The sequence below is a fragment of the Rhinolophus hipposideros genome (assembly GCF_964194185.1).
Source record: "Rhinolophus hipposideros genome assembly, chromosome: 7".
Lineage (NCBI taxonomy): Eukaryota > Metazoa > Chordata > Mammalia > Chiroptera > Rhinolophidae > Rhinolophus > Rhinolophus hipposideros.
Window position 1 is genome coordinate 65,752,308 of NC_138053.1, and position 18,178 is coordinate 65,770,485.

General features: G+C 38.7%; 1 protein-coding gene across 1 annotated transcript in view; it reads left to right on the plus strand.

Moving 5' to 3' along the window:
* The first annotated feature begins 625 nt into the window (after positions 1-625).
* ANKRD55 (ankyrin repeat domain 55) overlaps positions 626-18,178 on the plus strand; it is a 91,666-nt gene continuing 74,113 nt past the window's right edge. Inside the window, exons 1-2 of the mRNA XM_081052868.1 lie at positions 626-683; positions 845-935. Coding sequence (XP_080908994.1) covers positions 878-935 — 58 coding nt within the window. The 5' untranslated portion in view covers positions 626-683; positions 845-877. The remainder of the gene's footprint in view (positions 684-844; positions 936-18,178) is intronic.

The window sequence follows — 18,178 nt, forward strand, 5'->3', positions numbered from 1 at the left end:
ACAGCCCACCAGATAAATATATATAGATTCACCTCCGATTTTTTAATCTAGAGTATGAATTTACTATCATTAATTCCACCAGGTTTTCGCCACCCAATATAATACTGCACTAAACATCCTTGTGATTGCAGACTGTTTTAATTTTATAGTCATGGATATCTGAGCCTTGAAATATAACCGTTCAAATGCCACTTCCTTCCCCTCATTCTCCCTGTCATTGGGAGAACGGGACTGAAGGGAGAATAAAGATGAGCTGTAAAAGCCTATAATGACTCCATATAGCACATGGCCAGCAGCCTCCTGCTACAATATTTACGTCCTATTCCATTGAGATGGCACTCTGTGCTCACATGACCCAAATGCAGTTCTCACTCCACCAAGAACACAGCCGAATCCGAGCTGCATTGGCAGCTTCGCACATGCTCTGTCTGGCCCTGTGAATCCTCACCCATTGAGATTTCTTTTGGTTTAAAGCAACATTCCAGCTGCTGAAGCTCTGTGACCTTGAGTGTTTTCCTGGCCAAGATCCAAGGCAGGTGCCCATCGCCTCCCCACCCCCAAATACTGTTTTTTTTAGGGCATAAGCTTTTTTGTATATTTGTTTAAGGATGGAAGGTGCACAATACTTACACACAGGTATAGCTGATGAATGAGACCATGAGAAGTAACTATTTTCCTGGCAGGTATTACATGAATAATATTTACCTAGTTCAATCATTTGCCTTGACAACAAGCTGCAGCCCTAGTGCACTTTTAATTCTGAAACAGGGGTCTTGGCAAGTGATGCTGTTATCTGACGGTTGTGTTGACTATAATGTGTGAGATGGTGTTTTCTTTTCTCTAGAGACCTGGATGCTTTTTTCCATTCTGATGGTAAATGATGAGACAGGCAACCATGGATTTCAGCACTCCATCTGTGTTTGATCAGCAAAAAGGTAAAAATGCTGCTTTAACATAGCCTTTGTTTTTTCACATCTTTAGTCCAACAGTAGGGATTTTGCAGTTGTAAGGGGAGATGAGAGGGTGTGTGTGTGTGTGTGTGTGTGTGTGTGTGTGTGTGTGTGTGTGTGTGTGTGTGTGAGATGGGGAAAGAGGATTTCACATAGAAAACAAACCTGTTCTAAATAAGCTTATTGTCTGTTTTTCTTGTTAAAGTGCTCCTATTTACAAATTTTGAAAATTGGATTTCAAGCACACCAGCCATTTCAGATAGTATTATCTTTATTCGCATTTGGTTTTTTTCTTTTCAAGTCTTTTAAAAAACATTAGAATCAGTAATACAAAAAGAACAAATCATGTATCTCTTTTCAATCTATTGATCTAATATCTCATTGCTATGGTTTCATAAATATCTCTTGATTTCCTTCACAAATAGATGTTGCTCAAATTTACTCTGTAGTTGAGATATTATCTCATCTGTGGTTGTATAATGGCCTATCACTATGTTATCATTTGCAATGACAGGATATATCTTTCTTAATCATAATATCCAGAGTAGAGGTAATTTTCCCCATGAAAAAATTGCTGTGAAATTGACCCATCCTTATAGAAAACATGTATTCAGCCATAGTCTCATTTTGCATATGAAGTGTGTATATATACATATACATAGTACCTATGTGTAATTATGCATTTTTTCTATGCATGTACAGGAAATTCCTATTCTGTAGGTGTAATAAATATTTTTAAAATATATTTTTAAATATCTGATATCTCAACCACTTTCTATAATCTCTTAGTATTCTTCAGGATCCTAAGGTCCTTTGGTCATTTACTTGTTTTGGCTACAACATAAAAATGGTGGTTTGTAAAAGCCTCATTAAGAAAATTCACTGCTTCCTTATTTTTCCCTTGTCTTGCTCTAGACCATAGCGTGTTTTCTACCCTTTAAGCTGCATCTGCTTTCATGAGTGAATTATTGTAGCTCAGCGTTTTCTCAAATAATAGATTTACATTTAGATTTCTGAGTAACTATATGTATGTGTGTATTATATTTGATGTCCAACAATTTGATTTCCTCTCATTTTGAACAGTGTGTGCGCGCACGTGTGTGTTTGTGTGTGCCTTCCAAATGTGCTGGTTCACACTGTGTTTGGATATGAACACCGTGGAGAAAGTGATTGTTACAGCTGTGCCCACCACCATCCTCTCCCCTTTGTACATTTTGTATCACTGATGGCAATCAGCAAAAGTGAAAATATGCCTACATCCAAAGACCTCATACTGCCTTTAAAAAAATGGCATTGTTGAGCTGTGCAATCCAAAGAGGAACACAATGGGTCTATTTTTTAAGACTAATTTGGGGGAGCGGGAATTGACTGCAGAGAACTAGTCCTTCATAATGAATTCATCTGTTCCTGTGTGTATCTCCTAACAAAACTGAGCCCAAACATAGTTAAAATATTAATGTACAATATTTATTTTCCTCTAGTACCTTTCATATAAACAATTCACACAGCAATTCCTCCATTCTAGGCTTGATTCTTTCCCAAGTAAGTTAACCCTTTTCCTGACATTTCTGTCTCTAGTTCTCAGTCCTTTCTCTCTAGAGGTGTTGTGGTGTGGTGGCAATAGCATGGGCCACATAGGTTGGAATGGAAGATCAGCTATTTCTAAGCTGTGTGATCTTAGCAAGTTACCTAAACTCTCTGAGCCTTAGTTTCCTCAACAATAAAATGGAGGAAATGATGCTTACCTAGCAGGGTTGTTGTGAGAATCTAAAATAATATATTTTTAAAAAGCACTTGTCACATTGCCTAATGTGCAATGTACTTTCAAACTGTGGCTGCTTTTGTTATTGTTATTGCTATTATAATTATTACCATCCTGGACTGTGAGTTCCTCAAGTGCAAAAGGTATTCACCTTTCAATTTCCAGCTTGAATTTAGCAGTTCTCAGAACAAATGAGGTCTTAGTTAATGCTGGTTGACTGGATTACATTATTTTTTTTTATTTTAGATCTCCAGGGTACCACTTAGAGCAACCCCTAGAATAATAATTAACTAAACGATATCTGAATAGCTCTATTACCTCACTAACCCTTCTACCTTGTTAAAATCATGAAAGGCCTTAATAGATTTAGACCATTATGTAGACTGGAAATACCATATTGTTGGGCAAACCATGACTTTTCTTTCAAAAAGTTGAGTGGGGGGCTTTAATAGAGAGTTTTCCATGAATTCTGAGTGTCTGGGGAATCAAAACTGGCTTTTTATGCAGATGTTGACAAAAAACATTACATCAGGAAGAACCTTAGAAGTCATGTAATCCACTGGTTCGCAAACTTGGGTACACATCAGAATCACCTGGACAGATTCTGAAAATGCTGATGCACGGGCCTCACCCCTGGAGATTTCCATTTAATTGCTGGGCCATGACCTGACAAAAGCATCTCAGGAAGTTCTAATGAACAGCAAATACGGAAGACCACTCATCCAATCCATCCCCCTAACATCTCAGGTGGGGAAAGTAAAGCCCAGACAGGTTAAAAGCTGGGGTTTAATAATAATAACATGCAGCTAATTAGTAAGAGGAGCCTGAGACCCCAGAGCTCTCTTGTTATTGTTATTGCTATTATAATTATTACCATCCTGGACTGTGAGTTCAAGTGCAAAAGGTATTTGCCTTTCAATTTCCAACTTGAATTTAGCAGAACAATAGTAAGCTTCTTTTCCTGGGCGATTTCTGGCCCTAACAGCTACTCGGGGTGGGTGTGGGGGTCAGGCAGCTCTAGAGAATGGTTAGCATTGGACACTTGAAAAATATTATGTTGGTGTCAAAGTAATTGCGATTTTTGCAATTATTTTTAACCTTTTAAACCGTAATTACTTTTGCACCACCCTAATATGACGCATAATGACCTTCAGGGCCCAAACAAGGTGGATTTGGTAAGTCTGCATCCCTCTACCTTCCTTTTTCTGTATTTCTCTCTACGTTGTGCATCTAGGTAACAAGATATCCGGCTTAGGGATCCATAGACATTTGCTCAAGTCCTGTCTGTCCTCTTCCCCGTTGCATGAACTTATACAAACTGATCTCTTCATCTGTAAAATGTGGATAATATTATGTATGCGCAGGGCTGCTGGGAGGCTTAAAGATCGGCTTTTCTGACTGGCCGAGGGGCTTAGGACCATGTCTCTGGCTCACTTGGTGAAATTATGAGGGAGGAACCCTGACTCCTTAGCGATCTCCATTCCCGCCTGGTGCTCTTTGCTTTCACCATAGCAACGTCCCTTCTGGTCCCACGTGTTCTTCCTGGCTTTCTTCCCTCTCAAAGCCCGCAAGCAGGAAAGGACCTGTAGTAAAATCGTTTACTACAGAACATGGAGGTTCTTACTGAAACTGAGATGTTCTGTAACTGAAGAGATTTGCATTTTGAGCTTTGTCTCCCGTTATGGAAAGACAAGCTTTACTGTGCCTGAGGAAGAACACCAGGCCTCAGAGAAAATGGAGTGAGAAGTGTGGTCCGAAGGGCCTCACCCACCCTGGCTCTGCCCAGATTCTGTGAAAAATGTGTTTGCTGAGCCCACCCTCACCGGTTTTTCTCAGGTAGAGTTGTTGAGAGAATAAGAGTAGGGGCTCAACCCTTCAGCCCAGATTAATACCAAGCATTGGTGTCCTAGGTGCTGTAAGAAATTACCACAAACTGGGTGTTTAAAACAACAGAAATGTATTCTCTCACTAGTCTGGAGGCCAGAAGTATAAAATCAAGATGTCAGTAGTGGGTGTGCTTCTTCTGGAGGCTCTAAGGAAGAATCCTTCTTTGCCTCGTCCAGCTTCTGGCTGCTTCTGGCCTTATTACTCCAGTCTCTGCCTTCTCTTCTGTGCATCTCTGAATTCTGTGTGTCCTCAAAACTCCCTTTACCTCTCTGTTAGAATGATATATGTGATTACATTTAGGGCCTGCCCAAATAATCCAGGATAAATAGCTATTCTCAAGATCCTTAACTTAATCTCATCTTTTGACATATAAGGTGATATTCACTCTTTTACCATATAAGGTAATAACTGTTTCAGGGGATTAGGGCGTGGATATGTCTTCAGGGTTACCATTCAGGCTGCTACATGGCATGAAAAAAGGTCAAATCCTTTCTCAGAAAGCATGCAGCCTTGTGACTTAGTTTTTGGTAAAATCCACTTATTTAAGCTGGAAGGAAATTTGGTATTTGGGAATGGGGTGGAGAGGGTATCTATTTGGTGCAGACTCTGTGCAGACATAGATTATATCGTGACAAGAACTAATGTTTACCGAGTACTAAATAGAGCGAGGCTTTGTGCTGAGGACTGTACATAGTCTAGCTCATTTAATTCTCACATCCGTCCCACTATTATTTCTACCCTTTTACCAGTGAGGAAATTCAAAAAGGTTGTGACTCACCCAAGGTTACCACAGGACAAAATGGCAAACCTGAGATTTAAGCTTTAACCTGCTTGACTTCAAAACCTGTATTCTTCCTATTACAGTACTCTTCCTTGATCAACCATAAATTTTAATGAAGAAATAAGACATCAACAAAAACTCAAATTAATGAGGATATTTTTTCACAATCAGGCTGTTATTTCATCGTGTTATGGATTTTTAAAGCTCCCGTATGCAAACATACTGGTTTTAATCTCCAACTTTTCATCTAAAATGGAAACGCTAGACAAAAAGAATTGACTATGAACCAATTTGCTCTTTGCTGAAAAGACAAAAGTTAGAATTCTGGTGTGCCAACCAGATGCCTCCAAAGGAAGAATAATCAGGTTTTGAAAGGGGCTTGGGAAGAGAGCAGAAAAAAGGCAGGCAAAGGAGCTCGAAAAGAGGGAATGATGTCGGCCCAGTGGGTGATTTTAAGTTCACAGGAACACTGAGATTTCTGTGGTTGATTTTCAGATTGATGGTCCAGCTAGAGGAAGACTAGCTGGCAGCTGACCAATCCACAGATTTGGAAGTATATTAACTATTGTTTCTGGTCAAAAGCGCAGCCTTCTCCCTCTCTTGGCCAAGAAAAAGAAGAGAGGGCAAAAGAGAGATGGGAGAAGAATTCTTTCTCCAATGCTCTTGCCCACTCAAAATCACGCCTAGGCAAACATGTTTGCTGGAATCCTATCCCTCCCCTTTCTCTGCCTCTTTTTTGTGCTGCCCTTTTCCGGCACACAGGAACCTCCCTCTCATCAACCATCTTCTGGGAAAGCTTGTGACAAACCAGTTCACTCCTGGCCCCTCTTGTGGACCTAGCTAGAGCTAAGCTTCAGACTGATCTTATCCAAACAGCTACCATTCACAGCCTTCGACAGCTCTACTGTTGGGAATGGGGCCCCTTGCCCAAGTATGTATCCCAAGGAGGAGGATGTGGGAGTGGTATGCAGAGGGAATGAGGGCCCACCTAGTCAATCAGATCTCCAGAGTCAACCTGATGTTATATCCCACAACATGGTCAGATCACCTTCAGAAGCTTCAGAAGGCAAACCCTCAACTCAGCCCCTTGTCCCAAAGTCATCTGGGTTACCACACTGAGTTATTCCTATCATCTCTATTCATAAATTCCACATTTCTTTAACAATTATTAAGCAACTATGTTGGATAACTGATATCCATAGATTTTTCCCTTTGATACATCCATTTGGATACAAAGATATTTTAAATAAAAGCCACTCAATTTGTAGCTGTTTTTGTTATCAAGCAAGTGTGAAACAAACATCTCACCCATCTTCAAATATGGGACAAGGTGAGGGTCTAGATGCATTAAGGTCCAAGGTTGGTGTAAAAGATGGTTATGAGCTAGACACCATCTTGCAGAAAGACCACATCCAGCTAGGAGTCACATGTTGAGCACACCTATAACTCTCAAGAAGTCTGTCGATCATTCAGTGCAAAGTGCTTGCTGATTCTGAGAATTCACTTATATCATGAATGAGCTCAGATTTTCTGATTTATCTCTTAAAATCATGGCGGTTTTACCCTAACATTAATTTTAAACTTGTAAATAGGTTTGTGTACTTAGTAAGGGCTCTTAGTTTGTTTTCTCTTTGTAAAACTTGAAAATAGCACTTGCTCATTGATGAGAGTATTCTTATTTTATTGGTTGTATTGGGGTAGGGAATGAAGGAAAAATGTCCCACACTACAAAGGAAATACTTCCATTTCTAAACATGTCCTCAGAATTTTAAAATACACATACATAATATTTAATAGTATTCTAATTCTTTTTTAATTTTTTGTTTGAAAATAATTTTGAACTTAAAGAAATATAAGAATCATATACAGAACACTTGTGTATTTTTTACCCACATTTACCTAATATTAACATTTTACTCTATTTGGTTTATTGTTTGCTCTTTCTCTATCTGTGTCTCTCTCTTCCTCTCTCTCTATATGTGTGTGTATATACAGAGGGTGCCAAAAAAATGTATATACATTTTAAGAAAGGAAACAACTGTATTAAAATTACACTGATGGTAACCACTTTAAGCACACCTTGTAATTGCAGAAGTCAAACATGACTTGTATTTATCTTTTGTTACCGGTATATATTGAGTATTACAATTTTAATACAGTTTTTTCCTTTCTTAAAATGTGTATACATTTTTTGGCACCCTCTATATACACATATGTATTTATGTGAATACATAGAGATGATAGATGATAGATAGATAGATAGATAGATAGATAGATAGATAGATAGATAGATAGATGATAGATAGATAGATAGATAGATAGATAGATAGATAGATAGATAGACAGATATCCTTATCTATGTGTATTCTTTAATCTGTCTGCATTTCAATTTTGTCTGTTGACTCAAAAATGTCTTTCACAGCATTTTTCTTCCGGTATAGGATTCAGTCTAGAATTAGGTATTATATTTCATTGTCATATCTTAGTATCCTTTAATTCTAGAACATTTCCACGACTATCTTTGTCTTTTATGACATTAACATTTTAAAAATTATACTCTCTCTTTTTTTTTTAAATACTTAATTCCGCCTGCTAACTACTGAGTTTGTCTGATGCTTCCTTATGATTAGATTTAGAGTATGCATTCCCAGCCAGAATACCACATGGGTGATGCATTCATCTCAAGTTAGTACAATATTGTTGAAATTTTTTAAAATGGTAATTTGAAGCTACTGATGTTAACACTATTAGATGTTGACCAGTTCTTACAGAGCTTTTAAAATATTGGAATTCTTTTTCCTCATTAACATCACCTTCTCCAAAATATTCAAGTGATAAGAAAATGAATTCAGTATGGAAAGTGTTATATTCGCTTAACTAGCAAAAGGTTCTGTTCTTCAGAGTCTCTAAGCCCCAGCCTGTACCTACCCTCTTGGCTGCTAAGATGGGCCCATGAAAACTCACCTTCCACCCTAGGGCTGGGGGTAGCTTCCAAAAGGAAACAGAGAGTTCAAACCAAGAATATTAACCAGTATCAAAAACCAGAAGAAAAGCAATAATTCTGGTTTATTAAGCAGCTCCCATGTGCCAGGCACTGTGCTAAACACTATTCCTATTATCTCACTTGATCCTCAACATAGCCTATGAAATACATCCAATTTCCAGTTCATCTGAGTTTATATGATTTGCCCAGGGCTATACAGGTTAAGGGCAAAGCTGCCTTTTTAACTCTTGCTTCTGACTCCCCAGCACTCCTCAAACTCTTCTTAACGATCGAGTTATACTTTCTGGATTCTTATAGTCCACCCCTTCAATATCTTTATGACCCCCGGCACAAGAAGGAAAAGAAAAGCAATTGTGGTTATATTTACTCAGGCTGGGCCAGCTCCCCTGAGCTGGGCTTTCATTTGAAGTGAACTCTGCCCAATGGGCTCAGCTCAGTGAAAACTGGCCTCTTCCAGAGTAGGGGAGGATCCAATCTCCATGGCAGCGTGCCTTTGGAACAAAGAAGGGCACCAGCATCCTAAGAGGAGGAATAGGTTAAAAGGGTGGGATTGCACTGGAATGTGACCTCTGGAATTGATGCGATGGGAACTGGAAATTTGCAAAGTCAGGGCTTGGGTTCCATCACAGAAGCTTCCAAAGGCAGGTTCTTTAGCATTTTCCTATTCAGTCCGTTTGTTCTATGTAGCAACAAATTGATGTTTTTCCAAGAGAGAGTTCAGAGAACCCCAACCCTGTAACAAAGGTCACACATAAATGGCAGTTGATAAAAAGGGAAAAGAATTAGTTTAACTTTGACATCCTGTGCTTTGATCATGAGTAACCTTGAGATCATTCCTTTGCTCTCTAACTCAACACAGTAAATCGGAACACAGTCTGGTATTTAAAAATAAAAATAAAATTATTTTTAAGAACCATGAGAAGGACATCTGAAATTCACCTACATTGACACTTTTATCCTTCTGATTACTTAGTGCTATTCAAAAATGGGGCCCTAGAGTTTTGGCCGCAACTCTGCTGACTCAGCATGGACCCCTGAACATAGAAAGGAGTGGAGATGGGCTCAGAGGAGTCTGGTTTTAGGTGGTCACAGCAGAAAGTAATTTAAGGATCAATTCTGGGTGTTTTGCCTCAGAATAGTGGTACTTATAGAATTGGAAGGAATCCCAGTGAAATGTAATCCAACTCCCTCCCTTTTTATATGTGAAAGTGGAACATAGAGGGGTTAGCGGTGATATAGTGTAGTGAACTATGATGGCTGCTAGAGCCAAACTGTGAGGTTGAAGTCCCAGTGCTGCCACTTGCTATGTAACCCAGCTCTTTAACAACTCCATACCTCACTTTCCTAGCTTGTACATTAAGATGCTGCCACTACAAAGGATTGCTTGTAAAGATTGAATTAATGAATACATACGAAGCACCTGCAACCATGCCCGGCCCATAGTAATCACTCAGTAAGTGCTAGCCGTGGTCGTAGGATTGTTATGAAGATGGTGATAACAGTCCTCAGAGGATTTTTTGTAAAGATCTAATGAAGTAATACATACAAAGCACTTGGAACCATGCCTGGCCCAGAGTCATCACTTAGCAAGTGCTAATGATTCTTACCAATGACTTACCTAAGGTCACATGGGCCATGAGTCTTTCCAGATGAAGATATCCTCCCCTCAAGCTGTGCACCCCTCTGTACTGAATTCATGGCATAGCACCCCTTTTTTAATCTGGAGATGGGAAGGGGCCAAATTTGCCTGAGCAAGAAAACCACATCAGAAGGAAAATAATTTTCCAGGAAAGCTCATAGGCCTTAGCGTGCTTCTACTTTCCCTTTCCTCTGTTTCTGGTATTTGTCTTCTAAGATTTGCCTTCTAGATCAAAGTCTTCCTTTTGCACAACTGTTAGCTTCCACTCTCCGTGCTGGTACCAGACAGATTTCTAGATTCTAAGCTGTTCTAGGAATATATCTAGTTTTGAGACAGAACCTCACTTTTTAAATTGTTAGTTTCATAATGTTTTACTATTTGATAGAAGAAACCTCTTTTAAGTGCTCTGTTTTATTTTTTATTTTTTTCAATGTTATTAGATATTCTTACCCATTTTTTGTTTCCTCTTTTTGTTTTTGTTTTTGGAATGATAATACATTCAGACACTTTCTTCTGTTATATCCTTCAATAAAGTTCTGTAGTTTTCCTCATTAAGATTCTGAATATATATAAAAAAAAAAAAAGATTCTGAATATATATTCCTGGGTATTTTATATTTTCACTGTAATGAGTTATTTCCAATGTAAGGAGGAGTTACCTTCTTCCTTATATTATTTAATATAGAACTATCTAGTATTATATTTAGAACTGACTAACTTAATTAGATTTTATTACTTCTAATTATTCTGTGGTTAATTCACCTGTGTCATCTTGGTCAGATGGACTAGTTTCAAATTCTGCTCTGTTACTTAATAGCTGTGCAAAATTGGGGAAATTACTCTCAGTTTATAAAACCTCAATTTCCTCCTCTGTGAATGGGGCAAAAGATATCACCTACTTTATAAAATTGTTGAAACAAATAGATAGCCAACTCAAATGAACCAGTTAGGGCAGTGAATGGAACATAAGTCATCTGTAAACGTTAACTATTATTATAATAATTTTGCTCTTTCTTTATGAATATCATCTCATTTCTTTTTGCCTCATATCTTATTGTGTTAAAGTTTCTCTTATTTCTTTCTGTGTTGCTTTGCTATTAGGTGTGATATTTGCAGTTGATTTGAAATAAATGTACTTAATTATATTAAGAATGTCATCTTTTATTCTTAGACATTTAACATGTTCTAGCAAGAGATAAATCAAATTTTATCAAATACCTTTTTATTCTTTACTCTTATAATCATGTATTTTCCCTTTGCTCTATTGGTATAATGTATTTTATTAATGGATATCCTAAAATCAAACATCCTTACAATCTGACAGAATTTAATTTAAAACTTAGAATTCACAAATTGAACTTGTCTGTAGTTCCCCCTGTGTGTGTCTTTACAGTTTATGCTAGCCTTAGAAAATAAATTAGAAACACTTCACTCTTTTTCTATGCTTTTAAAAGAGCACTTTAAAAGAACTCACTCAACCTCACTTAAGAATCTTATGCTATTACTACGAACTTTTTATTCTCCCTGGTGTGTAACCAACTTTTCACGGATGTGTTTCACATTTTGGATTAATGTGTAAAGTTTACTTTTGCCATAAATGACTATAAACTCTAGCACAGTGATGTCTGCCAGGCAGAATGTTGAGCCAAACACATGTGCAATAAAGTGGAGAGAGGGGGACAGCCTGCTGTGAGGAAGAGAGAGTGGAATGTGGAATGTCTGTCCAGCACCATAAAGGGTCACAAGTTCACTAAAAGCTTTGCCCCTGAGTGAGCAGGTAGTTGTAGACAACTGCAAGTGGGTCAGAAGGTAGAATCTGAGGCCTGACAGCCTACAGCCTTATCTGAGTTTCACCAATTTCTACCTGTGTGGCTTTGGGTAAGCCGTTTTCCTGCCCCATCCATAAAATGGGAGTAATTGTAGTGCTTATTAGCGCCTACCTCACAAGGTGACAATTAAATGAGCTGATTTATAGAAAGAGCTTAGCACACACAGTGCCTGGTGCACAATAAGCAGAACGTAAGTGTTGACCGTCCTTAATGATGGTTATTCAGACAGTGACACAATGCTGAAGAGACCCCTGTGAGCAGTGTGCTAATGCTTTCATAGGTGTAGAAGTGATTGTGTGTGTGGCAGTTTTTACTAACTTCAGGGTTATTCTAAACGTACTGCTTCAAACGTACTACTAAAAATTCTAGAATTCAAAACTGTGCAGGAAACACAAAAAAGCTAACTAAGAACCTCGACTGTGGACAGACCACAAGACTCTATGGAATGTGACTGAGGTGCACTTTGGCCACCTCCCCAAATTCATGTGTACAGTACTATAGAGAGGGTAGTCTTGAGGTCTTTGCTCCCTGAGCCACAGTTTCAGTGAATGGTCTGTAGAAGGAGCCTCCTGGTAAGGCTGCCATGACAAATTTGCAAGGAAAGAGAGAAAATCCAAGGATTGACTATTTCAAATAAAATTAATTACGACATACAAAAATCAGTTAAAATTCTGTATTAATTATAATTAAATGTTAACAAATAAATAATTATAAGGTTCCATGGGGATGACCTTTCTGATTATAAAAACAATGAAATACATATTTTATATTCAATATCGATAGATTTTGACTATATAAACTTTGAAAATGTATTTTTCAAAAACCAACTAAAACAAACTGAGACTGTAAGTGGCAAACAAGGAAAAGTAACTGTGACATGGATATTGGATAAAGAATTGATGTACTTCCTGTATAGAAAACACTTTCAAATCAATTAGATAAAGACAAATACCTTGACATAATAAAACGTAAAGGACACCAATAAATAATTCATCAAAGGGCCATAAACATATGAAAAAAGTTCTCTCCCTGGAACAATAAACAATAAAAGAAATGGCCATTGAAAACAATATACTATGCTCCTTTCACATCAGTATTAATTTTAAAAAACTTAATGCACAGTGTCATTAAGGATGGGGTGACATTTGTACTCTCAAGCACTGGTTGGGAAGGGGTCAACCTCTCTGGAGGGCAATTTGACAGAATCAAATCCATTAACTCCCAAGTTCACTTTTAGGAACGTGTCCAAAGGAAATAATCACAAATGCACCAAAGGACATATATGCAAGAATGTTATAGTATTATTTAGAATAGCAACAGAATTTATAATTCCTCCAAAAAGAGAAACAATGTAAGTGTCCAATAATAAGAGAATTGATTAAATCAGTTGTGCTAAGTTCAGTCACTAGGATTTAATGCCACATTCTATTAATATAAATATAATAACATTTTCAAATTTACCTTATGATGTGGGACATTATTTATGATCTAATGTTAAGAGAAAAAGAGCAAAAATGAAAATATGGGGTGGGCCGGGTGGCGCAGGCGGTTGGAGCTCCATGCTCCTAACTCCGAAGGCTGCCGGTTCGATTCCCACATGGGCCAGTGGGCTCTCAACAACAAAAAACCAAAAAAAAAAAAAAAAAAAAGAAAATATGTACAGCATGATCTTATTTTTGTAAAGAACAAATATGTAGGTGTAACACCAGCATAACACTCAGAACTGTGATTAGCTGTTACAGCATTAAAACCTCTTCAAACCTTCCAATCAGTAGGAATTTCCTGATCCTCACCCCACAGATGATTTCCCAGGAATACACACACTATCCACAATCCAGTAGCTAAAAATTATTGGCCCCACCTCAGCTGTTAGGCCTCCCTCCATCCCGATGGGGCCTCTGACAAACCAGTTATTGTATCCCACTGATATCACCCTTGATATTATTATGGAAGGGGATTTCAGGGCAGGGCAGCAGGGAACTGAGATGTGCTTAATAAATGAGTAATAAATTGGCCTTGGTGTTAGCAAACATCACACTGGATCTCAGAAAATTGTAGTCATTTTCTTCAGTTTCTATCATGTGCTCCAATCCATAGAAAGATCACAGTGTGGGAGATTTGGGATTTGTATCACTACCTTGGTCCTGTCCCAGCAGCAGCCACTGCCCATAAATTGTAGCCACAGGCATGAGACCATTGTCCTAATACCCGAGGGTACTACCCACCTCAGGCTGTAGCACCTTCCAGAATTTTCTCCCTCCTCTTCTTTGCCTCCTGGCCTCCAGGATGTTTGGACCTTTTCATCCCTTTGTTTGTTCCTTGGAAACTTACCTTCTCTTTTACATGACCTGTGGGTTGGGTTACCACTCATTTTCAGCCATGTCCATTCTGGGCACAGGATGGGATCAGGAGACAGTTAAGATTTTGAGGAGGAAAATGGAAAGGGCAGAGGCTCACAACTACACACTCTGAAGCAACTAGACCCTTCAGGCTTCCAAGCTGCCCCTGCTGCCAGCACCTCTCTCCACTCCTGCATCATGTTCCACAGGTGGGTGGGGAACAGAGGCTCCAGGACAGAAGTTGGGTAGAAAGGAAGCCCGTCCTGCCACATAAGTCAAGTGCATACAATACACCAGCATCTTGATGGTGATTACCTTTGAGTATATATTTTCTTCTTATCTGTATTCTCATAATTTTTATAATCCAAAGGAGTATATAAAATAATATATATGATGACAGATCAAGTACATCAAAATATTAGGGGATAGCACTCAGTGCGTCAGTTTCTTTAAGCACCCAAGGTGATTCTAATATATAGCCAAAGTTGAGATCCAGGGATGTAGTCAACCTCTCATTTTACAAAATAGACAACTGAATCTAGAGTGGTTCACAGTAAAACACTTAGCTAACTTCTTCATTGTTCATAAAGAGAATTCTTTATGAGATTCAGATATAAGTCAAATCTCTTAGTTTCTGAAAAGTCATTTCTATTGTCACTTTTTAAAGATTTTTATTAAAATGTAGCTAATATACAATATTTTATTAGTTTCAGGTGTACACCATAGTTATTCAATATTTATATACCTAAAGAAGTGATCACTGTAAGTCTAGTAACCATCTGACACCGTACAACATTGTTACAATATTATTGACTATTCTCTATGCTGTACATTACACCCCCATGACTCATTTCTATTGTCACTCTTTTAGACCTCACAATATTAAATGCTCAGAGTGCTGGTGATATAGTTTAAATCAGCCTTACTTAAACCATATATCCATAATACTTGAGAGTTGAGGGAAACTGTTCACTTACTTCAACTCTATTTAAAATGCTAGTGATATTCCTTATAAAATTGTCTAAAGTAACAGAAGACTTCTTCTTCCATCACTTTTCCTAACTCTACTCCCAAGGATTATGAGGAACAAGCCTTCATTTCATATATCTTCAATTTGCCATTTGGAAAAGAATGTGCAAAATCAAGTCAACAAACACATATCTATCAAATATCTATCACATATCCCACACTACTCTAGCTTCTATCATCTAATGTTAAGATTTTTTTTTCTGTAATAAAGGCAAAGCCATGCTGCCAAAATTCTCGTGTGGTCACGTGACAGTTGATTATTCACTAGGTTGGGTTTTATTCTCTGCCTTTATAAAGCAGCAATGAATCCAAGGCAGATTCCAGCAACAGCCCCAGTGTCATGAGACGTGAATCCATTTGCAGTGTGTTCAAGCATCTTTAGGAACCCATGAGACAGCCTTCCAGCAGCGACTGTCCATCTGACTGTGAACAGAAGGCACGCATAAATACTTTACAGGCTCAACACAATTTTAAAGAAAATGTAAAGAAAGGAGAGATCCTATCCAATTTAGGAATGAATTGGTGACCAAGAGGCAGACAGGAGAGTGCAGACAACAAGGACATCCGTGGAAGGCCGGCTGATAGAATGTGGACGCACTGGAGCTTTAGGAGCAATGCAAAGCTGAAGGACGGCAGAGAGATAAACTTGTTTGATCTCTGACACTTGGACCAGCCGCCGCAATTACATTCGCTTTCTTAAACTATTTTCAGGAGATCAAGGCACTAGGGGCAGTTTTACAAGTAGCCACAATAGAGGGCCACTAGGCAGATGCTGTTTAAAAGACCCAAGGAAGACCCCTCCTTCCCCAAATCCCTCCCAGCCCAATAGTCATTGTTCACAACAATAGGTGATTCATTATTTGGTTCTCATAGATGTGAGAAAGACAGAATGCCAAGCAGGAAAGGAACCTTAGAGGCCAGCCTCTACTCAACCCAGGTTATCTCTTCCTTCAAGAGCATCCTGAGACGTGTTTGGTCGGGAGACGTGTTTGGTCGGAACCTGCTTAAACATGACTAGTGATAAGGAGCACGCTAGCTCATAAGGTAGTCCCTTCTAGTTCTGAACAGCTCTAGTCATTCAAAAATTTATTTATGCCAATGTCTACCCACCAGAACTGGTTCTGCCCTCTGGCTCTACGAAAAACAAGTCTAAACTCTCTTTCAACTTTTTAAATATTTGAAAACAGCTGTCATGTACAACTGAGTCTGCTCTTCTTCAAACTAAACAAGTCCTGCTTTTTCACTTATTCCTCACCTTCCAAAGTCCCCAGTTAAAATGGCAAATACTGGGGCAGCTGATTAGCTCAGTGGGTTAGAGTACGGTGCTCTTAACAAGGTTGCCAGTTCAATCCCCACATGGGCCACTGTGAGCTGCACCCTCCACAACTAGATTGAAACAACTACTTGACTTGGAGCTGATGGGTCCTGGAAAAACACCCTTAAAATAAATAAAAGTTAAAAAATAATGGTAAATACCTAGGGTATTTCTGGAAAGTTAAAAAGCTAGGTGGAGTCATACATTTGATCCAGAAGAAAGCAAGGGAGATCAGAGAAAGGGTGGTCGAAATAACAATACTTGACTTACTTTTCAATTTCCAAAGGCCAGCTAGGCCAGCACAATCCTTCATAAAATTTATTTAAGACTCACACCTTCCTAATTACCAAAAAACTACTTGACACAATAGTTTAACATTAAGGAGATTTCCACAAGACTCCAATGGGTGAGACAATTCACTGAACATGCAAACTAAATCAATCAATCTATTGTACACATACTGAAAGCCCTCCCCTATGCACTAAAGATTGAGGTCTTACTTTTTAAGAATTAGTATCATTAAAATGAAAGTGCATTCTGCGTGCATTCTAGAGAGGCATCATTACCGAAATTCAACACAGACATGCTTCTTAAAACAGCAAATTCCATTCCCCAGCCCCCTCCTGCCCACCTCCTCCTTCCGGTAGAGATGCTAACTGGAATGGCATTCACAGGTCAGGAGAATCACCCGGAGGAACAATGCTGAGATTCAAAGACATGCAACATGTGTTGCATCACAAATCTGGTTATGAAGAAAGGTCTGATTGTGACCAGATATTTACCCTTGAGATAATATTGTTGGGAGACTTCCTCCCCAAAGAAAGAAATTCCTTTTTTGTCACTCCTATGGCATGAAGGTTGCTTTGAGCATTTGTGCTCTCAGCAGTACACGCAGAAAGCTTGGAGCTATTTTTCTCTTTAAAATGTTACAACGAAACTCTTTTTCCTCCGTCTATATGACTGGCACTTTATAAAAACACTCTTAAAGCCTCAGTCAAAGCACCCTGAGGGACTGGAGGAAAAAACAGAAGAAATAGTAAAATGGTTCAGCTCACAAAAATCTCTGCTGCCTGCTAAGCAAGGAGAAGGGTCTCATTAAGGGGAAAGAAAACAGAAGTTCCTCTCCATGTCAAAGAAGTAATATTGATAACAATAATTGACATGGTCTGAATACTTACTCTATGCAAGGTATTACTCTAAGCACTTCAGATGGATTAACTCATTTAGCTCTCAGTACAGCCCTAGGTAAATCTTATTCTTATCCCATTTGACAAGCGGGAAAAGAGAGGTTAAGCTACTCACCAAAGTCACACATCTAGCAGGGAAGTGGCAGTGCCAGGATTCAAACTCTGGAGGTGGGGTCTATGCTTTTGCCATTTTCCTGTATTGCTTTCATGTCCGATACATGTGATGAGTCACATGAAACTAATTTGGTTTAATGCCAGCCAACTGTATCAATGACCTTAAACTTGTTCCTGCATGACTAGAGTGTTCCAGACTAGCTTTTACTTCTACCCAGCAAAACCGGTACCAATCCTGGTTCAGGGTCCAGGTCAAGGCCCACAGAGATTTTTTATCACCAGTGGGTGGCAATATTGTCACATGGAGCCATCTGGGTTCCGTGAAAGCCTGGAATCCTCCTTG